This window comes from Epinephelus fuscoguttatus, linkage group LG3 (genome assembly GCF_011397635.1).
Source record: "Epinephelus fuscoguttatus linkage group LG3, E.fuscoguttatus.final_Chr_v1".
Taxonomy (NCBI): domain Eukaryota; kingdom Metazoa; phylum Chordata; class Actinopteri; order Perciformes; family Serranidae; genus Epinephelus; species Epinephelus fuscoguttatus.
Window position 1 is genome coordinate 8,226,802 of NC_064754.1, and position 27,119 is coordinate 8,253,920.

The window sequence follows — 27,119 nt, forward strand, 5'->3', positions numbered from 1 at the left end:
AGTTGCAAAATTGTCTTGAGTTGGTTCATGTTCTCTCGTCAGTATTTACAAGCGGACCAGATGAAATGCCTTGTGCGAGAAAGCTGCTCTTGATTGGTCAGAATTTCGGGACCACCTCTGTAAGAAAGTCTCAGTCCGGTTGTTTTGGTGCACAGCTGAGTGTTCACACCTAACCAAACCAAACCAACTGCACTTAGGGGGCAAACGAACTTGAGTTCGATTGAACTGAATCAAACAGGGCAGGTGTGAAAGCAAAGAAAGTTTGGATGAAACCTTAAATCAGAAAATCCAAACAAAATATGCTGTTTCCATGGCTTGTATCAAATGCAGGATGTTGCCATATTCAGATCAATAGTGGAATATTAGTGTGCATGTAAACGTAGTCTATGAAGCATTGATCAGAAAGCAACAGGTCAAAGGATCACATATATTCAATAACACTTAACGCAATTTGAACCAATACAATAGGCCTAATGTAGCTTAAAAGCCACCAATCAAGCATAAGGCCAAGTGGATCCAGGGAATGACAGTAATACACTTTCATTATGGGCATGAAAGCAGGAAGTGTTAGCAAATGTGCTAAGTGGATAGCTTTTATTGGCACACTCATGGGAGGCAGTCATAGCTTCAAAACAACGTGCTAAAAATGCTCAAACCCAAATTAAAGTCAAGTTTTGGTTGGAATATTTACGGATACTTCATACAACAAATGAATCACAGCAGAGAATAAGGAGCTAACAAGCCACTAGTTTGTGTGTGAGCTTTTGGCTAATGATGCTCTAAGGCCTACAAATGCTACGTGGCATTCATCCAAAAGCATCAGCTCAAAGCATCATATATATTCAAAATCAGCTTAACACAATTTGAACCAATACAGTAGGTCAGGTATGACTCAAAAGCCACAAAACAAGCATGGCTACCGGCCAGGCAGATTCAACAAATGATTCTAATTAACATGCATTACAGGCATTGAGGCCAAATAAATCGTTCAGCATACAGTGTGCACTGAGTGAACAGCTTTCATTGGCATGAATGGGCAGCCATGTTTGGATACCTCATCGAGCGCTAAATTCATCCACTGGAGCTACAGGAGTTTTGAAAAAGTGAATAACTTTATATCTTTGCCAGCTTCTTGTTAGGTCATTAAATTACTAGGAGCTCTACAGACGAGCAGTTTAACATCTCCAAGTGAAAGCCTTGAATCACATCCTGTTGGGAAATTGTCAAAGTGCATTCATTTCTTGTGTATTTACTGTTATAGAGCAGTGTTTAAGTTTTGTTGGCCCACAAAGGTCAACTTGTCTTGCTTTTAGCCAGCTTAATGTTGGTTGGAGGAGAAAACTACTGAAAGCTTTTGGTAGTGTTGAAAAACAGCTGTTTGGAGGACATACTTTTACAGTCCTGCTTCCTGAGGGGACAAAAATAAGAGGGTACTTGTGATAGAGTTAAACTTTTTGTGTTTCCGTAATGCTACGTGAGGAACAGCAGAAGAGCAGTTTTGTTTTTGGTTGCGTTATTTATTATTTATAGATTGAGTTATTTAGGAAACTCATCTTAAGTTTCCCGTAATGCTCTGTTTGTCACTCCACATATACATTTACATGAATCAGAGTGTGTCTCTGCATGCATCTGGCATGTGTGGGGAAGGAAGGGCGAAATGTCAACGAGGAATGCAGTAAATCCACCCAGAGTGAGCAGTGAAGTTCTGGTGATTGCCTTGGTGAAGTTTCATCTAATCACAATCTGTCCACTGAAACACACTTGTTTGCTAATGGAGGAACTACATACAAGAAAGTCACTGCAGCTGAGCAGGCATTAAAAGCAGGAACAAGAGGGGAAACTGCGGTCAGCGGTGCATGGTGAGAGATTTACTCTAATACGCTGCAAGTAAAAGGATCAGGCCAATAAAACTTTATGGCTGAAGCGTTTTGTTCTAAAACTCATCCATCTTTTGAGGAAGTTGCTGCCTGATGCTCAAGATTTCATTAAAAAAAAGTAAGGTTTTCTTTTTCATCTTCAGTAATTTCAATTTCATGCCAGTGCTTGTTTATCAACCTAGGAGTTGTACATTTAAAGTGGATTTTAGAAGAAAACCCTTCAAGAAATCCAAGTCTGTATGAGAGTGTTAATGGGACCTTGGGGTTTAGCCCATATTAAATGAAATACTTGTGGCTGTAGCTGATGATTATTTGGATTATGGATTTGTCCTTTATTGCTTAAATTAACTGATTAGTTATGTTGTCTTTTAAAAGTCATCACTGACCGCACAGTCGAAAGAATTTTTTACTTGATAAATTCTGATTGATTGTTTTAAAATGTGACATTTTCAGTGTTTTGAGCTCTCAGTAATGGTCTGGTTTCAGACTTACATAGGATGAATTTACCTTGAGGTGCTTCAACAATGGCCCCCCTCTGTGCTTCATGCATTATCTGCTTAGCAACAAAATCTTTCATTAATTCAGCTTTATCTGTGTTGTATTCCCCTGCAACAGCGACAACTGAGGTCAGAGGCATTATGTTTATGAGTTGTCCGCCTGTCCGTTTGTCCCATTCTTGTGAATGTGATATCTCAAGAACTCAAGGATGAACTGATTAGATTTCCGTGGTCAAAGGTTCAGAGTCAAGGCCAATGTGACTTGGTCTGTCTTATTCTTGTGAACGCGATATCTCAAGAACGTCTTGGGGGATTTTCGTAAACCGGGCACTTGGACTCACGGATGAAGTGATTAGATTTTGGTGGTCATAGATCAAAGGTCAAGGTCACTGTAACCTGGTCTGACTCATTCTTGTGAGAGATATCTCAAGAACATTTTAGGGAATTTCTTCAACTTTGGCACAAACGTCCACTTGGACTTAAATATGAAGTGATTAGATTTCGGTGTTAAAAAGTCAACTTTATAACTAAGGAACAGAAAAGGGGGAGACATTTGGTCAGATACTGAATTGGTGACACGAATCTTGGGTGCCCAGCTTGAAACTGTGCTCATTGTATAGATCCTCTACACTGTCGGGTTGAAGATATTTGTAAAGCGTCCATGATTAGAATTAGCCTGGAAATCCAGACCCAAATCTAGAAAGATTTAGGGTCTGGCTATGAGTGATGCAAATGGCCCAACTCGAGGGGCGGCACCAAGCATGCATTTGAAAATATCATCGCACGCAATTGGATAACACTACGACCAATCAGAACAATACATGGGGTGACATATCCAGAGCGCTACCAGCGGAGCTAACTAGTAGATTAGACTCTTGCCGTATCTGGTCGGCAAAATGGCAACAACGTCCTTCTTGCAAAGGAAAGATTCGAGCGCTGTCTTCTGTTCCTCTTTCAGAGAAAAAGCCAAGTCTAACTCATTCATTGTAGCGGCCAAATCCGTTTAAAACACCTGGTGTTCATCCGTAGCCATCTTGCAATGTTTACTGACTGGTAGTTTAGAATACCGCAAAACTTCAATTAAACACCTAGTCACTTTTACTAGCCTGGTGTGGCTACACATTGTGACAAATAAACACCTGTCTCAATTAGATGCTGATCTGGTTGCCAAGCAAGCTCTTTTTTTTTTTTTTTTTTTTATAGAAGTTCTTCAGATGTATAAAACAGAGTTGATGGCTACCTGAAATTATGTCTCCATTCTTCAATGACCTTGTAAGTACTTCATATTCATTTAGCCCGTAAGGGACCTCACATCAAAATAATCAAAAGGGTTTTTCATAAAAAAAATGTATCCAAGTTATGAATATTGTTTGTCAGAGCTAGATCAAATTAATGATTCATAACTGATATTATTATCTGAAAGCTAATTTTTAGAGTTATAGTCAGCATTCATTCATTCATTTCCTGATCTTTGCTGAGCAACAGTTTTGTTTTAAAGGAATTAAAGGCCTGTCCCACACCTTGACGCTTGTTCAAAATATAGGCCTGTTGATTTCAGTGATTTAAGCAAATAATAGCCCAGGCTATTAATTGAAGTTTTATGGTATGTAGCGTCTTTGGGGCAACATCCATACTTGAAGCATTGTAAACTCTCTTGGCTACATATGAGTCACAGACATGAATGTAAACCGTACAATTCAACTGGTTCACAGAGGCAAACAACCGCAAGGCAGTAACTCCAGTTTCCTGATATCAGGTGTAGGAAATGGACATTAAAGTGCGTTAAATTGTGTCTTCATCTGACTCAACCTGACACCTTATATACTGTTGGTTCTCGATTACAGAGCTTGCTATTGTTTCTGACCCTGAGCATGTAAAAGGATATGAGGTTAAGGGCTCTGGATGTGAATGTATATGCCGCTTTTGTGTCCATGTCAACCGATGCATCATCCCTCAAGCACCCACATGACGCTGATACTCTTTTGTTGTGTCCTTTGACAGTAAAGCCCATCAAGACAATAGATTTTTATTTCAGAGGTCCCCAGGAATTCCCCTAGATCTCGGTATTAAAAATAAGTTCGTGCCTTTCTCTGGCCCAGTAAAGACGATCCGTGGCCGTGCAAGGACACGACTTAGGGGTTTGTGGCTTAATTCAAGTTGTCTTTCTGCACACAGTTCAGACCCTGAAACAAAAGAAGCAAAAGAAAACAAATTTTGCAAAAGAAACAAACTCTTAATTGCACAAAGGACACTCTGATTGGACCAAACTTGTGATGGTCTTGTTGGAAGTTGGTCTCACTTACTGCTCTACCCAAGGTGCTTTGTTTTGTTTCGACATCCCCCCTGGGTGCTTGTTAGGTGAGGTCAACAGACTGGTCAGAGACTGCGGGTGGTGCTCAATAAGCTGAGAGACACTTTGTAGTTCAGATGAGACGATACCAAAGCCTTTCCCATGTGGAAAGATGTCTGTGAGTTTTCTTTGTGCTGAAAGAGAAGAAAAGGCGATTTAGCTTCTCACGGAGCATCGTCGCACACACAAACACACACTGAGCACAGCTTCACTGCCGTTAGTTCTTACAAAACAAAGGCCTTTAAGCAGGCGAGGTAGTGCATCTTTTATCATTCCACCTATGAAACCGTTGGGCAGACGTGGCAACATTTTTAAAGCCACAAACCACCAAGTGTGACATTGTGTGTGTTCAAGTGTGTCCTCCTTCCTGTGTATCTGCACATTTTATATCTTAGACTTTTGCTGTAGTTGGGTCCAGGGCTCAGTGTTGAATCCCAGTCTTGTCTGCATATTGACACAGCTGCGTTTGTGCAGCAGAGTCTGGATAGTGTGTGATTCCACCTGCCATATAGTCAGTAGTAGGGATGCACAATAATATCGGTACGCCATCAGTATCGGCCAGTATTGCCTTTAAAATGAACTATTAGAATTGGCCAACATGCTTTTCCTTTATTACATACATTGAAAAGCATTCTATGTCATGTCTCCATCTGCTGGTAGGTTATCACGATAAGAGTATGTGTTGATTCCACTACAGAAAATACTTGATGATCACTGAAATTAGGTGGAGAAAATGTGTTAGTTATCGGTCAAATTAGTTGTTACATATCGGCATATTGGATTTAGGTAAACAATCCAATATTGTGCATTGCTATCTAGTAGTGTAGGTGTAGTGGCTTTTGAGCACCTCTCTGAATAGATAGATATCGGTGCTAGGGATGGGAATCGAAAACCAGCTGTAGTTGAGCCCCTGTTCCAAAATGCCTGATCGACCAGACTCATATGCCTCCAAGCTTATCAGGTCCTTTAATCAATGGCGCCATGTTTTTCTGACAGCTGCACACTGCAATGCTTGAGGCAAGTTGTGTAACTCTACCCACATGCTGTAAATTCATATTAGCATGAGCTGTGTGTTAGCATTGTGACTTACTGTAATGTTACTGCTAACAAATGAATATAATGCACTTTGCAGTGATAAACTATAACAGTTTCCCTTTGCAAGAGAAGCCCAATCACTGACATTTACACAGAGTGAGGTTCTTATTTGACACTGACAGCTCAAAACATGCTCTCGTTTGCAGAGAGGGAGGAGAAGATTGGGTAGGAGTCGCAAATGAGATGCTAATTAGGCAACAATTTGTTATAGGTAAAAAAGAAAACTAAGTACAGAATAAAGCAATGATGCAGAGTGTTTGCACTGCAGGTATTTTTGTTTTACTTTCTAAGATTTTTTTTCTTAATCTGATTTTATTTTTATAATGTAAAAAGATAAATGCACTGATATGTTGTCTGTAGCCATGACAATAGACAGACCCCCCCCTTTGTCTGCCAGTCCCAAATTCAGTTGTATGTGAAATTGGTTCACCAGGTCAGCAGTGCGTGCACACACACACACACACACACACACACACACACACACACAGTCAGACTGATGAAATTAAGCGGGACTCCTCCTCCCTGCACGTACTCTCTCCTGTGGTTGTTTATCCCTCTGATCAGCCTCCGTGTCTCCAAACCAAATGTTTTGGCTGCGTTCGCCAACCAGCAGTCTGGGCTTTTCTAAACTCTCCAGGGGTGCATGCATGTGCAGTCCCAAAACTTCTTAAAAAAATTCCCACAGAGGCAGAGCTGGGGGTGGAGAAAGAAAGAAAGAAAGAAAGGAAGGAAGAAAGAAAGAAAGAAAGAGAAGGGGAGTTTTGTTTGGAGTGGGGAGGGAGGAGGAGTGTGAAATCTACAAGTAAGACCATACTGATAAGATAAACAAACAATGTTGTGGTGGAGAGCAGCTATCTCTCCTGCTCTCTGCCTCCTCTGATATCAGACTGTCCTCAAATAAAAGCTTGCAGTTGTATAAACACAGGAACTCAGGCCGGCCCGAATTAAAAAACAGAAAAAGCACTTTTCTGAATATTTCCTGTTCCCTCAGTTCAATGCATTCCAGACCTGAACACATGATTGACTGGCGTTTTGCCATGGAGACGGTTTCTGGGTGTTGCCTTGGCCGTACGTTGGCGAGATCTTAAACAGGTTAGAACAGACCAGTTTGCCGTGTTTTAAAGGTGCAGTGGGCAGTTCTGAAGATGATGAAGATAGATGATTGTTTGCACTTCCCCCAGTATTATTTTTAAGTTGCCAGTCACCGCCAGCATTTTTGATCATAATGACTCATCTTTCAGGACCCACAGAATAATTTGTTGTTGAATATGTAAACAATAGGAATCGAAAGAGGAGACCGTCTGCCTTTAAACACAACACATTTTAGGCCCTGATCACATGCGTTTAGCAGGCTGTAAAACGCAAGGCGCCGCACTGCCTTTCTTTTTTATAGCCAAATGCCACTATTAACAAAAAAAAAAAAAAAACACGCGTGCTGTGCCTTTTTATTGTTGCCAGGCAACCAGCCAATTCTAATCAGTATACTGTTTATTTATTTTATTTATTTGACAGTAATTAGTAACTAGTCCCTAACATGTTCAGGCACTTGCTGTAGCTCTGGTTGAGGGTGAGAGGCTGTCAGTACATAGTGTGTTGGGCACAGGGAAACAGAGATCTGTGTGGGTACACGAGACCCTAAAAAAGAGGGTGGATCATGGGGAGTACCACCAGTTGGTCCAGGAGCTTCACCTCCATGATGGCCGTTTCCAGGCATACTTTAGGATGACTCGGGGCAGTTTGACAACCTGCTGTCTGTCGTTTCCCCTCCGTAGTTTGCCAGCTGTAAACTTGTTTTCATGATTACCACAGAAGGCCCCTCTCTCAAATCATCTGATTGGACAATGGGGAAAAGGCAGAGATGACGTGGGACGTTTTTCTTGTCTGAGTTTTTTCAACTCGAGGCGTTCAGAGCGCTCGGGCAAAAACGCCAGGCGCTTAAAGCACAGGAATGAGAGGCACATCGCAACATGAAAACCGCAAGAAAAAAGCTTCATTCTCATTGAAATCAATTAGAAGAAGGGGCCTCCAGCTGTTAAAACGCGACCTGTGTGATCAGGCATTATGTTATCTTATTCCATTCTTTAATATAATAATAATACTAATACTAATAATGAAAATAATGAAAATAATATTCTCTCTGAGGTATAGCGGAACACGTTGCCACGTTCAGTGATTGTTCAGTGTTTTCTCTTTTGTGGTCATCTTGCCCGTGTGTCATTGTCACCGTCATGGAGATCCTCTTTTGTCCCGCCAAACTCGTTTGCTTCTTCGTCCAAATCGGATTCAGAATGTTGATCAAAACAGGAGTTGTCCAAGTCTGAATCTATCAACATCTCTACAGCTTGCGTTGGCATTTTCGTGCAGTTAACAAGCTGCTGCAACTCTGTAAACTTGCTTTGGTGTATTTCTCTGTATTTTCTCTTTTGGCAGTTTTGTGCCTTCATATCAGAGTTTGCACAATTACTGAGTTCTACACAAATACATGTAGAAATAAAGTACTATACTAGAATTAATTTCAAAGAATAAGACATGCTTAGTTATAATAAATGCATTTTGTAATCATTGTTGATGACAAACTGAAAATTTAAAGTTCATCTCTAAAAAAAGAGCAAAGTGTTATACAGGTATATCTTTTCACAATGTGGCAAATTGGTCATACAATGTATTGTCCATGTAAAGGGTAAAGAAAAAGTGAAGCAAATGTGCCGCCCGGTTTATTATTAAGAAATATAATTTAGAAAGCAAATGTGTTCAAAAAGTATATCCATGAAATGTTAATCCCATGCTGCACATACTTTTGATTGTTTGTACATTTCCACAGCTGGCACTCATCATTGGTTTTAATGTTCCTTGTCCTACTTCAAGGATCAGGTTCACTGACTTACTCTGACTGAAAATGACAAAAGATTCAGCAAGTATTTTTAAACTCCACCCTGCTCATTATCTGACAGGCAGCGTCACAGGGAAGACGAAGGTTGCAGCAATAGACTGGCAAAGACTGGTGACTTGAGCACATGGGAGTAATTACGGCATTCATGTCTTGGACTAGACGTACCTGGGAGTCCCAAAATCAACAGCAAACACCCTCACGATGCCTGCGGTTTCTCTGTTTGTAAGTGCTTTTGAATATGGATTGGTGATGGGGTGTGTGGATTGGTGATGGGCTAATAAGGGTGGTAAATTTGCACTAACTGGTGCCCAAAACTCAGTGGGGAGGGCAGGCACCCCATGTATGAAGGGAGTGTCCTTGCTGCAGCGGCTGCAGGTTCGATTCCACTCTGTGGCCCCTTGCTGCATGTCATCCCTTCTCTCTTTCCCCCTTTTCACACTTGATCTGTCCTGTCGTATTAAGGCAAAAGCCAAAAAATTTTTTTTTTTTTTTTTAAATTTTAAAAATACAACTACATTTTGCCCTTTTTTATATATTCAAAACATTTCAGTCGTAATTTAGAGACCATCATCTGATGAATTAGTTATTGTTTTGTTATTCATCTCCATCTGTAAAAGTACCTGGTGGTAACAATAAATCAAGGGCTGCCCCTGACTAAGAATTTTGCGACTAGTCGCCCGCATGTTTACAATAATTAAATCATTAAATGATATATTTGATATATATTTGATATATTTGGTTTGAGTTGAAGGTGTGAGAAAGAATAGTATCAGTAACATTGTTAACACTGTGCTACATTACAGAGAAATACAAAACCGTACTAATGAACCTTCATTAATATAGGCCTATATTTTATCTCCAAGTGCACGTCACACACTGAGCGAGCCGCCTGTTAATGATGCTGTGGGCTAATGGGCATGTAGCTACTTCCATGTTTCAGATGATACGTCATGTTTGGAGTCGACCAATGAAGATGAGTTTACATATCACCTTGGGTTCGTCCTTCACCTTCTCAAAATGATCCCACACTTTGGATTTCCTGCCCGACATGTTATTAACTAGCCTGTGGAATAACCGCAGGTACCAGCCCTGGAAATTAACCTGACTCCTGTCTGACTGCTGAGCGTGGACACTTCCTGTGTCTGTCCTTTCAAATCAAATTCCCACATGGTCCAGTCATTATAGGTTTTGATTTATGTTGTCAAGGTGCAGCTCCCAAAAGATTTCACCCTTTCTTTTTTTTTTCTTTTTTTTTTTTTTTTTTTTGCAACCAAGCGACCAATGAAATCTTGCCGACTAATGACCTTAATGGTCAACTAACATTTGGCCGACTATCAGGGGGCAGCCCTAAATAACACCCACAGCAACTAAACTTTTCAGTTATGTTTTTAAATCAAACCACCTGCACCTGCATTGTTTTAACTTCTTAATGGCTTTAATTAATGAACAAATTATTTCCCAATTTGAATTCAGATTTTTAGGTATGATTTCTCTGTTGAACATCACAGTGGTTGAGGTGTACGGTGTTGGGAAGTATAGTGAAATATAGCTGGCATTGACACTCTAAATGTTTGCTCACTGGTTAGTTTCAAAATCAGACCATTGGACATAAGACCCAGCGCTGGCAGACATCTTGGATTTTACCTCTCACGGTCCTCAGATGTTATGCTTTTCTTATAAAATGCATTGTTATAATATGAGAGCTTATCCACTGTACTACAGAACCGACTTTTCAGCTAAGCATGTAATACACTTTCGTGCAATGTCCGTGCATTAAGTTAAGTTTCCCTGTTTTCTTATGATGTCCTAAATCCTGAGCATCTGTTTCTACATATTCTGGACATGTTTTTAATAATTGTTCCAGGTTATGACTATTACCTTGAGCATTCGTGGGCAAAATGTGCAAAGATGATGCGTCCTCACTAGTGTCACACCTCTTCAACAACTCACACGTTCACAATGTCTGTTCTTTTCAATGTGTGCTCAATCTGTTAATAACTCTGTAAACACGGCATCTCCCTCCCTAATTATAGTCTTTAACTTTAGATATGTTACTCTTCAGGTTAATGCCTACATCGTCAACATGTAGTGGCTTCCCTTTTAGTGAAAGCAACTGGAAAAAATCTCCAACAGCAACCGCACCTATATTACCAAAAGAAAAATAACGACTTTGTTTCACCTGCCAAAATCTGCATTGAACATATGCTATCTTTTTTCACTACATTGGTAGAAAAAAAAATTTGTGCGCTAATCTGACTCTTCATCAAGTAATCTCCAAATCCGACATGCAGCATGATTTAAATGTATTAAAGGATTTTTGGTGAGGAAGAAAGAAAGCCCGTTTTGCTTCCCTCTCTGTCACTGTTTCTTTCCATTTCTCTGTGTATTGGTGGAAAAAAAACGGGATGAGTCTTTTACTCACCCCTCGCTTCCTCCTCTTTGTCTTTTATGGCGAGCTGTGTGGGAGACAGAAGAGTGGAGTGAAGGAGGGAGTGAACGTGAAGGGGAATTGAAGATGACAGATAATAGTGGGGAATTGAAAGAGTTGCAGAGAGGATGTGGCAGCGGGAGATGAGGTGGCGCAGTGCTTCGGTAATACACCAAACGCCACCAGCTTCCACCTCATCTCCTCTTTTCCTTTGACTTCATCTTCTTTTCTCCCTTCTGCTCCCATCACCCTGCCTTATCCTCCTCCCTCTTTTCTTCCATGTGTGATTGTGCTCATATCAGCTGAAGTATTATGTATATTTCACATATATTTTAATGAGAAGATGGAGTTGTTACACATGGTAACACCTCTCTATCCAAAGATATTAGTGCCTGAGCTGCTGTATTAGTGCTTGTTGACTGACGACACAGGGAGCGCGGGACAGATTTCTTTCCCACAACACAACCCAAAAAGTGCATCAACATCTCATTTAGAAACGCTTACATTTTCTTTCCTTCAAATTTTTTCAGTTGATATTAATAATTATCACACTTAAAAAATCTATTCATGATTTCTTTCAAGTTTAAGGGCTGATTTTTGCTCCTGAAGTCAAATTTAAAGAAACCAGACAGTAATTGTACCTCAAATTATGATTTAATGTCAGAATGTGTCAACTTTTGCCAAACAGTATGACATTTAACAATTCTGAGGTAGTTTCAAAACCATTACAATCAAAATAATGTCAATAAATAAAACAGCAAATAGATAAAGAACTCTGACCCAGGAGACAGGGGTTTGTGTCCTCTGAAGCCAAATGTTAATGTTGAGTTATTCTATGTTACATATACACATACGCCACATTGTCACGTTACAATAAGTACATATTTTGACAACTAAGGATGTTCCTAATGACTAATTTCCCTGACGTTAAAATGAGGTTTAAACTTAAGCTGGTCAACTAGTCTAAAAGTAAGAAAACACTCAAAAAATTGAGCTCAAATTTAATCTGACAAGGTTAAACATTGCAAAGAAAATATTGTATATAAGAGCCAAATCAAAACTGTGATCACATTTTTCAGCAACTACACACATGCATCCTTGAAAATTCTCTGAAGGAAGGATTCAGTTGTCAGTAGAATTTGAAGAATCATTGACATTGGCACAGTTCTTTGGAGGAATTCAGTGACATAGCCTCCTTGAAATTCAGCCATCTAAGGATCCTTCCTTGACTTTGAGAAGCACCAGCTGTAGAGACATTGATGATCAGAGTCACTGGTTAGGCTCGCACAATGATCCAGACTCCTGTGTATCTTGATAATAAGTTCAACTGACTTGAAATTCTGGTACCTGTTAGCGAGGGTAACAGTTAATCAACTAGCCTACTTATCACGCACATCCCACACCTTATGACAACGACCAGCCGTGATTCTTTTGCTAAAACTAACCTAATCAATAGGGGTTTTAATTAGGAAGATATACGAAACTTTCAACTTGACAAAACCAAAAAAGGACTTGCAACTTTGCAGAGGCTTAAACACGAATGCTACTTAACTTCATTTGGACTTGAATCATGACTCGGGACTTACTGACTTGACTCAGGACTTCGTAGCCAAGATGAAGAGTCTTATCTTACTTTGTCCCACCTCTGGTAATTCATTTTCAGATTGTGGGACTTAGACATGGCTAAAGATCCATGTGCAGATTAGTGTGATTACACTCTTAATACTTGTGTTAAGCCGTTAACATGAACCTTTTTGAGCTTCTGGTTCAGCCTCACAGCGTTCTGTTAATGCAGCACATGAATGTAAAACGCTTCATTCTCACAGAGGACTCTCACTCTCCCTCCTCTCTTCTCTGCCCTCACATTCACTCCGTCAGGCTCCCACTCATGCCTCATTCATTCCTCTCCTCCCTCCACTGGACCACCATCCTCTCCTCCTCTTCCTCCTTGTCCTCCCCCATCTTCAGCGGGACCTCACTCCTCCCCTGCCCCTCTTCACAGCCCTGTTCCCGCTCCGCCTTTCGTTTCATACCCAGCAGTGGAGACCCTCGGGGGGTCTGTGCTGAACAAGCTACTTCAGATTCATGTGATGCATTGCTTGGAGGTCACAGGCAGAGTTGGCTCTTTTTTTCCCCCTTACCTCAGTGTTTTGTTTTTTTCTTCTTTTTTATTCCCCTGCACATTGTATGCTTAATGTGTTCAGATGTTCAACATTTTTTTTGAGGATGGATTAGAGTGCAAGAATAAATCTTGCTGCGTAAGCGCTGAGTGTCCCCGTTTCTTGACCGTACTGCCTGTGAGTGGTTAAAGAGGAAATCCCACTGAAAGCCAAGAAAAACGCTCATGTTCAGATGCTTTGAGTCCACTTTAATGTGCTATTTGAATCAATTTTTTATCGTAGTAGGGAGAAAATGTAGGTGAAATGACTCAGGCAGATGTGTAGAAGTAGGACCAGATGAGGATTATCTGTAATCCATGTGTCACAATGTATTTTTGGATATTATGATCATACCTATAAAGAAGTACGTTTTATGACAGTCCCCAATGAGAAGCAAAGACAGTGTAGATAATGATGCACTTGACAATGTTGATTTTCTGTTCTGTCAGCTCAGTCTATTCCATGTATGCTTCACTTTATCTTTGTCTCGTAATAAAAGGCTACAGAATGGAAATAAAATCGAACCGTTTAATCAACATGATCATCAGAAAAAATTATGTACAGCTCACTGCACAGAGCAGGCCACAGCACTGCCATGAACAGGCCTGCAGTTATGTGTGTATTAACAAATGTTTAAGCAGTTTAGATTGAATAAACCTGCACTTTCACAGGTTGTAGCTTAAACCTGAATTAATTGATTTGGCCGCTTTAGGGACAATGAAACAAGCTGTGAAACAACATGGCATATTATCACCCTATAAAGTAACCTTCTACACATCCATCAGATAAAGCACAAAATTATTGACTCATGTTTCTGTCCACTTGATGACCTTAAGTCTGACAAACTACTTTTAGCTTTAGTTTTGGTCTCCACCAGCTGCTGAGGGAAATATTAAGGGATGCACGATGTTGTATTTTTTTTTGCTAATATCTGATATGCCGACATGTTTGACTGATAACTGATCCTGATATCGATTTATCCACTTCTTTACCCACCAATTTTAGTGATTATGAGATCTTTTCTTTGGGGGAGTTAACATCATAATATGAGACAGGTGGAGAGACGAAATACAATGTTTTCCAGTGTACATAATATTAATTCATTGTTCAAATTAAGAAAACAGCATGTTAGCCAATTCTGAATATTGGCCAGTACAGATGACCAACCGATATTATCAGCATGTTGGCCAATTCTGCTATTTAAATTTATGGCCAATATCGGCTGCTACCAATGACATGCCAAAATTATTCTGCAACCCTAGAAATATTTGTCTCTTTAGCTCCTAAATACTACACTATGTTCATCTGTTAGCCCGTTAGCCGCTAATGTGTGCCATTCACTGCTGGGCAGGTAGCATACAGTTGATTTATTTGAAACGTTTCATTAAAAATATGTACCTGGATGTTAGCTGATGAGAGCTGGATGTATAGAGAGAACTAGATACATCTTTGGAAGCGGGCAATCAGTCATTTCTATGAAAGTTGCCTCATTGAGCCAGAAAGAAAAATGATTAAAAATGATTTAATCATGCGGCTCTTCTAGACTTTCCAAATGTTATCGGACTGAATGGATCATATCTCGATAGTGAAACAAGTAATTTCACGGGGGTTGTAACATTAAAAAAAAAAATGTATTTACTGATTTTCAGGCATCTCTTTCTCAACATAAGTCCATGGAAAAAGACTTTTCTGGGCAACGTGGACCTGGAAGTTGTAGTTCCGTGTTTGGCCACTATGTAAGATTGGCTTCATGCTGGGCACTGTTCCTGGGGGCTTGGATGAGAGCGTTAAGAGAGAACCAAAATAATGAAGTTGTGGACTGTAAAACAAAAACTATGAGATGAAAGACGCTACAAAGTGCAGTAGAGCTGAAGAGGACTGTAATCTGCTAATTATTCTCTGTTTGTTTGTCATTAGGAGCAACATATCAAATTACACTTGTTTTTTAAACTGACTAATTGGCTTAATTGTATTCGAGCTTGTTGACTTGAAAATCTTGACTCATGTTAAATTATGTGTGTTCTAATCAAGCTAACTCTGTTACTGATTCATTCATTCATTTGCTCTTTATTGATTGAAAGAGCAAAGAGGCTGGAACCCCCACATCCTTTGCCTCTAAAAATGTATTTAAATTCTAATTTTCCTTTTTAACAATTGTTTTTAAACCTCTTCAGCTACTTTCTTGTAATTAGAGGAGAAAACAACAGACTGGGTGGGAAGACGGTAAACATTGTCACTTTTGTGCTAGTTTGAATGGTCTGGACTATTGCTCCTATTATAGCCAAGAGGTGCTGATTGTTTTTTATTTTTTTCTCTTTAGCAACCCGGAGGCCATTATTTTTAAGTTAATTGTGACTTGGCCACAGAGGAAGATAGTGCATATGGGAATAAAGACATTATTCCAAAACGGAAATTGTTTTCTGATGTTATTACTCAGGCTCATGTTTCTTCATTTCTCTCCGTCTCCCTCCTTCCTCTCTGTCCAGGATGAAAATGCGGCGGCACAGGGTGTTCTTGCTCTGCACAGTGGGCCTGTGCGTCATCTCCTTCCTCCACTACTACAAGGCCCTCCACTACGTCTCCCTGCTGCGCGAGCTCTCAGCGCCGTACCCCAACATCAAGTCCTTCATCATGGTCACTGGCTTCTTCTGGAGGGAGAAGGGTGTAGGCACCACCCCGCTCAGCCCCGCCTCTCCTGAAGAGGCCCCTCCCCTACCCGTCCTCCGTCAACCGGACACCAAAGCAAGAGCTGTAGCGGGCGCTGTGGGAGGGGGAGGAGGAGGTGGAGGAGGAGGAGGGATGGGGCTGGGGATCGGCGGAGTTATGGTTGGAGGTGCTGGGATCGTTGGCAGCGCAGGGCTGGAGATGAGGTTGAGGGAGGAGCCGGCGCCCCCTCACCCTTGGGAGAAACCAGAGGAGAATGAGCGGGGAGACACTCCGAATGAGGTAACTCTATATACTCTAACATTATGTACACCAAACAAAAAAATAAATGTGACACTTTGGTTTTAGCTCCTTTTTTACGGGGTGAAATAAAGATTTTTCTATGCACACAAAAATTTATTTCTTTGTGAGCACGTTTCCAAGATAATCCATCCACCTGGCAGGTGTGGCTTATCAAGATGCTGATTAAACAGCATGATTACGACACAGGTGTGCCTTGGAATGGTCCAAATAAAAGGCCACTCCAAAATCTGCAGTTTCGTCACACAATGCCACAGATGTCACAAGTTTTGAGGGAGCCTTCTGTGAGCATGCTGACTGCAAGAATGTCCAACAGAGCTGTTGCCTGTGAACTGAATGTTCATTTTACTACCATAAACCATCTCTGATGTTTCCAAGAATTTACCAGTCCATCCAACTGGCCTCACAACAGCAGACCACTTGCAACCAGGGGCCTGTATCACGAAGCGAGATCAACCTTTCCTGGGTTACCCAGACCTATCCTGGGTTGACTAACCCTAACAATGGCAATCAGGATAATCGGCATCATGACGCTGGATATCAACTCGGTAACTCAGCCCAGGGTTGCTTTATCAAGAGCCGTGAACGCACACGCAGCAGACCAATCACAATCATGAGAGAAGCGCAGCGTCACTGAGCGTCCTCACAGAGTGCCGTATGTGAGGGGAAAAAAAGTATTTCTCATGAGGATCAGAGATTAAATCTACTAAAATATGAGGAGGAGAAAAGTAACATTACAGAAAAGGCCAACACCGTGGCAGCTGCAGGAGGAGGAAACATGCGTGGCAACGCATAACGGGATGAATAATGTTTAGTTTTAGTTTAGATTAGTTTATTTGCACGTAATGTTAAAAACAGACAATATAAAATTTACAAGATTAAAAAAAGAAAAGTGCCGGAGAGGTTAGAGGCCACTAAAAGCTTATCAAAGAAATTCCCCTGTCACAACATCAATGAAATCACATAATAGAGAAGGAAAAAAAAAAAGAGGAGGAGAGAGGGAAAAATCAAGACCAAACAAGGTAGCAAATAAAATGATGATTACTCATCACTGGTTCAAGTAGCTACAGTACCTGTACCTGTACATCTGACACTGATCACACCCTTGAATCCCATGAAATCAATGCTGCGCAGATGAATTGTGTGTATTACAATTATCGTCTAACATCATTGCGTCTGATAAATTGGTCTTCTTTGTCATAACATTATATATGCTACAATAAAGCTTAAAGCTGACGCCACAATTAAATCATATCAACACCAAACTGATAGTCTGAATAAAATCATCCTGATATTGAGCTGTGTTAGAAATTAACAGCTGCGCAAAAATATACCTAGTGTCCCTCTTTAAAAAACAAAAAGGAAAATCCCTCAAACACCATGAAGTGTAGACATGATAGGCTACTTTCCACATTTCCAGCAGCAAAGCTGTCAATTAGGCCCATTATCTTTAACAGGGATCATTTCCTCCAACAAAACAAAATGTTGGCACTAATTAATGGTGCTATTAAGTGTCTGCAAATGATCAGTTTCTTTCTTATGAAGGTGTGGGATGAAAGTTCGACTTCTTTCCACTCCTTTTTGAACAATCTTTTCATTGTCTGTTGTTGTTGCTTTCTTTTCTTTTTTAATGTTCAAAATAAACTTTCAAATCAAAATCAATCAAATTAATTAAACTTCCCGTCATGACTGGGCTGCATTTCTGTCAGTGGAGTCATTTTTTTCCAAACAGCTGATTGGCCAGTGGGTGGTGCTTTTTATAGGATCAGATTCAACCCTGGGCTTACCCTGCTCCGGAGCAGGATAGCCGTTCAGAGTAAGTTACCATGGTGATCTACCCCGATAAGAACTGAACCGGCTTTGTGAGACCGAAAACCCAGGGTTAACCCTGAAGCTACCTCACTAAGACATTAATCCTGCTTCGTGATACAGGCCCCAGGCCAACTCGAGAACTCAACATTTGATTTCTTGACCCCCTTTCCACTTTCAAAACACAACTTTTCAAGCTGGCATATTCGGTCTTGATTTAATGGTGACACATATAGTGACCTGCACTGATGATGACTTCATGATGATGATTTTATACCTGATATTTGAAATTAGACATGTTTTTTTCTTTATGGATGAATTCGCTGTAACCAAAACATGCATATCTGTGGCCCAAGTCTTGTGAAATCCATAGTTCAGGGTGTTTAATAAATGTTTTCAAAATAAAACTGCACATTTTAGAGTGCCCTTTAATTGTGACCAGCCCAAGGCAGGCGCACCTGTGTGGCAGTGTTGTTGCTAATCAGCATGTTGATATGCCGCACCTGTCAGGTGGATAGATTATCTTGGCAAAGGAGGAGTGCTCATTGTCTCATCTCGTCTCGTCTCGTCGTCCTCCGCTTATCCGGGTGTGGGTCGCGGGGGCAGCAGCCTCAGCAAAGAAGCCCAGACAGCTGGGGAGAGGTCTGTCAAGAGTGCTCATGAACACAGATTTTAACATATTTATGCACAAAACTTGAGAGAAATAAGGATTTTGTGTACACTGAAAAAGTGTTTCATCTTAAACTTATGAAACTGGGAGTGAAAACAAAAACTAGATAATATTAAATACATTTCTGTTGACACCACCTTCTTTAGTTGTTAGTATATTGACCAGTATGGTGTGATGGTATGATGTGAAGGCTGTAGGGCTTCATGATGGATTAGTTTTTCCCCTCCTAATGATTCTCAACACTGTTAAAATCTGCAAAATCTGTGTTGGTAATTAGAAAGATTACAAAGTCTCAAGACCAAATTGGTGTTTTTGTCAAGTGCACATGAATCACAACACCTTTGAACGCCCCCCCACTATTGAACAAGGATTCCTCCGTACTTGATGAAAAGCCAATTTGGGCTCACAGCATTGTAATTTCTCTCATGTCATAAAATAGAATTTTTACACCCAGCTCCTCAGTAGTGCTGGGAGTGTTTGGAAGGCAGAAATCACAATTATAGTTTTTTGGACTCCTGGTCATGAAAAATATGTGTGGGATTTGCACTCTGGTTGGCCGTATACAAAACATAATTTTAATGAATTTCTACTTTGGGATGAACTTTAGATTCGTAAAATATTACCAGTATCATTTTTTACATATTTAATTATGCACAGGTGGAGTGTTTATATTTTATATTATCCACATGCAGACAGTATTGAGTCCAGGATGTACAGAAAGGCTTCAGTCGCTCACTTAGGCTTTCTTACTGTCACTCATCTGCCACCTGCAGGAAGACAATGAGGGAGAGGTTACTTTAGGAATCTTTGTTTTCCCAGCATACTTAAAATTATTTTTTATGAAACAAAGTGAGTAAAAACAACAGAAATATTGTTTCATAAGTATGCATTTTTAGAAAGACAGCAGAAAACCTAACAAGAAAAACAGAGTAATAAATGCTGTTTGCTTTGAGGCAAGATATTTTCACAACCCTCTTGAGGTAATTCTAATGTAATATTACCTCACACGTTATTGATCGCGTTTCTTTTCTCATCTCTTCCTGCCATCATCCTGTTTTATCACTCTGTGTTTTTATCACGCTGCCTCCCTTTTTATTTTATCACTTTGTAAATAATCTCCAACACTCAGCAAGTTCTCACATCCGTGTTTATGGAACCTTTGAGACCAAAAATAAATAAATAACACTCTGTAATCACTCGTCCTAGGTCATGTGGTGATGCACTGTCGCCAGTCAACACTAAAACGGTGTTTCACGGGAATTGCTTTCATACCAACGTAATGATCAGGTGTCATTGCTCGGTGATTGCAGCAGCTACACTTTTATGGATGTGTTTCTAAACATTAACTGCATACTGTTTGCCCTCATTTCATTCTGTCACATGTGATCTTTTTACAAGGTTACTTAGTAACACTTGACAATGAGACAAGCACAAATGTTGTAACTAACAGTCTTACCAAAGGTTTCTGAACGTACATTTACATACTCTTTATATCCAATCATGAATACCGACTTTGGCTTAGGCCATGATATAATAAATGTAGGGTAAGTTCTATGCAGAAGGAGCTACAACTTTGTAAGGCTGCCCTCCGAAAGTTGAAGATTCAAATCGTCAGAGACCCCTCAGTCGACTAACAAGTCAAGCAGTCATTCGTGTTTTGTCTGTCAGCGTGCATTGTACCTCTGCTCTGGGGACGTTTCAGTCATGGGTGCAGATCCCGGGGGGGACGGGGGGGACATGTCCCCCCCAAATTCTGAAAAACACAAATTGTCCCCCCCAATTCTAAATAGCTTAAATGACTGAAATTGAACAAATGTATACAGTACTGTTTAAGAGAAATAAACAGTAAAAGTAAGCATATGATTCTCTTTTTAGTGCTTTTTGAATGACTTGGTGATGGTGATGAGCCTCTATGAAATCATGAAATATGCTGGCAATCTCAAGCGCTCTGTGGGCATGATTTGCACGCTTGCAATTAAAAAAAAATCACAACTGATTGTGTCCCCCCCCAAACTTGTCATCAGATCTGTACCCATGGTTTCAGTCCCAAGACATAGTTGCAGCATGAGCGTTTCTCGCTGTCACGCTGCACATCACTACAGGCAGCTGCAGACACAGACCCAGGGTGAATCTGAGTGAGACCGAGGCAGCTGCCTGCCTGGTCAGGCTCTGAAATGACATAATCTTCTGCCTTCTGCTTAGAAGTGGTGAATTTACAGCTCACAGCGACTTGATACAATACAGTCTCTGGCTTCTGTTTGACATTTAGTGTTGGCAAAAAATGTTATTGCATATTTTTGATTCTCCTTTGGCGTAGTTAGCACGCATTAGCTCAGTGGGCAAACTTGGCTTGCTTACTACATTGTGTAAATGTCACTGTCACCCTGAAAATCCATCCGAAGCCAGTTCAATGTCTCAAACTTGGTATGGAATATAATGTACAAATAGTCAAATATACTGTAGCTTCTTTACATGTGACATCTTACGCTGGTGAGCTGTCCAGATGGAGGGCAGGCGACACTGCATTAATGCCTGATTTGTGCTATTTAGGGCTGTGCTAATCAAATTGAAAATAGTAGGATGTGAAGTGGAGAAGTAAAACAAAAAGTCACTGAGAAACAGTGGCAGATGTGGATCAAAAACCTCTGTCTTCAGTCTGGAGGAGCGGAGTTAACTAATTTCAAATGTAAACGTTAAATGAACATGCCTTGAGCTGGATGCAATTACAATGTGCTGTAAGAACTTCTCAGTTTTTTAGCCACAACCCAGATTTTTAACAGCGTTTCACCAGGCCTCTGGGAAGGGTTAACCTAGTAGGTAGACAAGAGTAGCTAAAGCTAGCTAATGTTAGCTAGTAACAGTAGCCTGATGGCTAAGACTGAAAAATAAACTATGCTCAAGCACATTTACTCACCTGACCAAAAAGAAGCCAGCAGTCGTTAAGTCATGGACCCCACGTAAAATAGTTGTAGTCCAGCAGATATTTGTATGCTTTCATTGACTTGTTGTGTAACATTAGTAACAGGAGGTCTGGCGGATAAAGTAATTTGTAACAAGGATCGTGTTTACACCGGGCAATTTGGTCAAACTATGAGACAAATTTCACATTTCCTTGTTTTGTATGGATCACGTCCAACATGATTTTCATTTTTGTGATGATACCTGCTGCCTGCAGGTTCTTACAACCCTTTTATATAGTCATTTTCCTCTATATCCAATTCACTGAGTATGTGGATTTATCACTTGCTGCCCTTTATCTTAATTTTGCATGTCATAATAGCCACATGATTGCAAACAAGCTATTCGTATTGAACAGCCAAATCTACAAACAATCTACTAACAAAATTCTGTGTTGGGTACAGCCCTACAACTTTGTTGAAGAAATCAGAAAAAAAGCAAAAATAATTTTGGCCGATGTTTTGACTGTCGGAGATGGAGTTCCAAAGTTTTTAATTTAATGGATCATAAGTACAAGAATGCATTATTATTCTGAAAAGGATACATCTTGTCTCTTTCACTTAACCTAACTTTAAATTTGGTTCTATGGCCGCTCACATCAGTCCGAGAGTTAAGTTGAATGTTACAGGACGGGGACGGGATCATGGTGCACTGACCCTCACTTTTGACAAGTCACCAACTTTGATCAGCTTCAGTTATCAGAATGGGCAAATTTGGTGAAAACCAGACCAGTTAAACGTGCAGTGTCCCCAGCTGTAATCTGCTGATCCCCGAAGACAATGAACGGATATTTTTCTTTATTTGGTTTCATTATTTTATCAAACGGGAACTGAGAGTAGAGCCGCTGCTCCTTCGCATTGAAAGGGGTCAGTAGAGGTGATTTGGGCATCTGATCGCAGACCCAGAACACACCGGAGGGATTACATATCTTGTCTGGCCTGGGAATGCTTCAGGATTCCCCAGGAGGAGCTGGGAAGCATTGCTGGGGAGAGGGGCGCCTGGAGCACTTTGCTCAGCCTGCTGCCCCCGCGACCTGACTTAGGATAAGCGGTTGGAAATGGATAGATGGAAATTGCTGTCAGTGTGCTAAGAACACTTTAAATTTTCACAGCAAAATGAAGCAGAGCACCATCATGTAAACTTTTGTCACATGAGAACTTTTAAATAAACATTTGGAAGTCACTGCAGGTGTCAACTGATGCATAGGTGTTAACTGAAATTGTGGACAATAGTACAAAGCACCACCTTCATTAAAAAGTGCACTGGTCAGGAGTATAACTATGAATTCCAGTCTAGTAATATTTCAATGTTTTTACCGTGACCTTCCTTCATTATGGCGTATGTGTGCAGCTCATAGCTAAAAATGTCAAGCTGTTTCATGGTGTACAATTCAGTTTATCAATCACAATGACATGTACTGGTTTCAGGCATTAATTTTAAAGGGAAGTTGACTTAATTCCCCTCTCTCTTCTTTGCCTGTCTTTTTAGGAGAGAGCTGAAGACCACTTGAAGCAGCGGAGCCCCAGTCACCCAGCCCAAGATGCCGGGCCTGACCTCCCAGAGGTCCCATTTGTGGATAAAGAGCACCTGGACGTGTTGCTCAAAAATCAGTTGCCAGACCCCATAGAATCCATGGGAGACCTCCACACCCGCAAATTCCAGCTTCAGGATGACAAAACACCTTACTTTGTCCGAACCAAAGCTGGGGCCCTTTGCTTCAGGCAGGGGACAGAGGTGGCTACCCCAAAGGAGTACTCTAGGAAATCAGGGGGGTCTGTGGCTAATGGAGCCGGGGATGGTGCCCGAGCTGCTGGGCAAAGGAAACCTCTGGAGGTCCAGCAGCAACCCTCCGTAGCTCCAAAAGCCAAGACGAGGGTCAGGGGCAACGGGAAGCGGCTGGTTAAGTGTGTATGTCGGCCGGGATGGCACGGACCTTACTGTGGGGTTCCCACCATGGTGTACCACTCCAATTTGCCCACCAAGGAGAGGCTGACGCCCAGAGAGACCCCACGGAGGGTGATCAACGCCATCAATGTTAACCACGAGTTTGACCTGCTGCATGTGCGCTTTCATGAGCTCGCACAAGCAGTTGATGTATTCCTTATATGCGAATCCAACTTCACTGCCTATGGAGACAAACGGCCTCTGAGGTAAGACACCATATTTTGGACTGGTGTGTGTGTATGTCCACAGATTATACAAGCCATGCCCTTATGGCCGAGGTATATTTAAGCAAGATGTGTAATCCTCAACTGAGCTGCTCTGTGACCATCAGTAGATGATTCTTTTGGCCTGATAGTATGATGTTGTAAAATGGCATGCTCAGCAAACTTTCAACTGGATTAAAGAGGTAAGAGTATGACACAGTGATAAGACTGTATCACAGAGCAGTAAAGAGAGTAGTAAATATGGTATAAAATCCTGGTCATGTCACATAAAGGCTTAATATCCATAAATTTAGTTTGAGAAGCCCCATTTATGGTATATTTTTATCGTCATCAGTGCAGAATTCCGAAATTGCACAAAAGCCAAAGTTTTTGCCAAGTTGCGACACTGCCGGAGCGTTGAGTGGTAACTGTTTACAGCTTGCAGTTTTTGTTTACAGCCAACCTTCACGCTTCTTGAGTATCAGCGTGCTGAATAACAATTACAGTGAAGTTCCTTTGGCAACAACATGAAATGCCTCAGGAGCAATTTTACAGCAGATTATGACAAGAGCGACATGATTGACTCAGCGTGCAGCCTTGGAAGAGAGATTGGTGTGTTCAATCATAGGATGTGACACCGCATGAAAGTGGCTACATTCAGTGAACACTCAGTTTCGCTATGCATATCAACAGGTTAATTGAGTTGTTCTTCCAGTCAGTTTGGTGTATGGACAGTGGTTGTTCTGCACTGAAAGGCATCATTTGTAAAACAAGAACCTTTTGTTACCCTGTGTACTTCATGTGCACTGTAGCGTTCTGCCAGTCTTTCCATGCAGTGTGAATGTATTTTTCTTATTGTTCCAGGCAGCATTGGTTTCCACTTTGTTCTGTACAGTATAAAAAATCAATAAGCAGGCTTTTGAAACTTGCTGGAGTTACGTAATCCATTACAGTGAACATCAAGTCTCTGTAAATCTTTGTCAGAGTCATGCTATGGTTGTATAATCATGCAGTTCAATGGTACCCTGTGTAGTTCTCCTGTAAAGGAACTAGAGGTGGGTATGGAACTCTGTACTTATAAGGGTACCGACCAAATTGCATCAGTTTTACCAAGTACCAATTCATGTTAATCAATCGGTGCCAAAGTTTGGAACCTGAGAGTGCATCTAGGTGAGAGATGGGTTCGGACAAGAGGTGGATTTGATAGTTCTAGCATGAGCAATAGCTTGACTGTTCACATCAGAAATGCATTTCTCTGTGCTGCTCGACAAGCCATTCTGCCCTTTTCTAACACCGTGACCTAACTGGATGCGAGTGTCAGACTTATCACGCCACATTGCGTTACATCGGACACTCTCTGTCCACACTGGATCCGTTAAATATGGAACTCCGTCACGTCATAAACAAACAACTTACTTACGAGCTGTGGTGTCACAGTCACCACTGACAAGATGGTAGAGTACATATTTCCTTACTATATCATACCACCATTTCCACTTTGTAAAACAAGCTAGCTTGCGAGCATCCCTTTCAATTCTTCCTGGAAATGTTAATCTTCCTGGCGATCTCCCTCCAGCCAGATGCCAACGTATTTAGGTTTTTGTAGTGAAATAAGCAGGTATCCTGTAGGTAATTCCTCATTTAAACCTTGTGAATCAGCCATTCCTTGTCCATTCAGCACTTACAATGTTAAGCGACAGAATACAAATAAGAATCGGGCAAAAGTTCAGCTCAAAACAACAACTATGAACAATGCAATCAAACTGATAAAGTCGCTGGTGCTTGCTCAGGTTGCATCCAGTTAGGGCACAGTGTGACCGCACATAGAGCTTTATCATAGGTAACCTCTCTCTGTCTGTCTGTCTGTGTATGTAATTTAAAAAACACAACAGCAGTGATATTAGACTATGTCTAATAAATATAGTGGATTGGCAGATTTTGAAATTTCATCATGTGTGGAGTAAAAATCAGGGAGCACCAAACCAAGGTGCACCCTGTCTCTGGCCAAAAAGAAGCGGGCAGTGCTTTCCATCAATTCTGGGCACTTCGTAGAGCTTCCACCTCCTGTCTGACACCAGTTAATCTCAAGTATAGAGAGAGCATGGCTTCATCACCCCTGCAGCTTGTTCAGAAGTCACATTTTTGTTATAACAGAGAGAAAAGTATTAAAAAAGTGTACCGTTACTGAATTCCAGGTAGTGGTACTTGCATTTAAATGTAACCAACCCAATAAGGACCACAGTTACATTTGCACTGCTTTATGGCAAATGGCTTTGTATGGAGTCTTAAAGTCCAACAAGAGTGTTTATTTCCATTTTTCCCTTAGTGAATGTTCAAAGCAGATATTTTTTTGAAAAACTAAGCCATGCATTTTGCATTTTTTTTAAAAAATATCCTTCTTCATCACCTTTAGCTGGTGCTTTGCTATGTTTCTGTTATTAGCTAAAATCGCCAACTGTAAATCATTGGAATATCATGAAACTCGAAAAAAAGTTGATCTCGTCAACCACATTTTCATGGAAGTACATGTGCTAGTACAGCATAAGATGCAAACAAAATGGAGATCTGCTCATCAAAATGTTCTTTTGTAGCAAAGGTACCTTTTAAAGGCAGCATGATTTAGAAACTTTGCACTGCATTGCTAAGAAATGGCAATCCACTCTTGACAAGGAATTATCTGTGTTTATCTGTGTCTTCGTTTACATTGTGATTGATTACACCCAAGCAAGGTTTCAGCAAGTTTTGAGAGTCTACTAACAGATTTTTTTACCATATGGAAATGAATTGAAACCAATGGCTACCTGGAGTGGTAGATAAAACACATCCAAAGATCGAAACACAACATAAAATAGTTAGCTGTGATGTGGTATGTTCCAATATAACAACACACAAATTCATGGCACTTGAAGTTTCTTTGGATGAAAGAATCTGCTAAATGGCATTTGTAATGTCTGTAATTCTCTCCAGTTTCCTGCGGCTCCTTCTCAATGGTACGTATGACTACATACGTCACAAGATCCTGTACGTGTTCCTCGACCACTTTCCGGAGGGTGGTCGGCAGGACGGCTGGATTGCTGATGACTACTTGCGTACCTACCTGACACGCAACGGCATGTCCAGGTTGATTGGCATAAGACCGGACGATGTCTTCGTCATCAACGACGCGGATGAAATCCCAGCACACGAGGGTCTGGTTTTCCTAAAGCTGTTTGATGGCTGGACAGAGCCTTTTGCCATCCACATGCGCAAGGTAGTAGCGATAATTTAATTGATGT

General features: G+C 40.8%; 1 protein-coding gene across 1 annotated transcript in view; it reads left to right on the forward strand.

The window, feature by feature from the left end:
* mgat3b (beta-1,4-mannosyl-glycoprotein 4-beta-N-acetylglucosaminyltransferase b) overlaps positions 1-27,119 on the forward strand; it is a 101,316-nt gene that overhangs the window by 62,215 nt on the left and 11,982 nt on the right. The window contains exons 2-4 of the mRNA XM_049570947.1: positions 15,783-16,242; positions 23,186-23,847; positions 26,812-27,094. Coding sequence (XP_049426904.1) covers positions 15,784-16,242; positions 23,186-23,847; positions 26,812-27,094 — 1,404 coding nt within the window. The 5' untranslated portion in view covers position 15,783. The remainder of the gene's footprint in view (positions 1-15,782; positions 16,243-23,185; positions 23,848-26,811; positions 27,095-27,119) is intronic.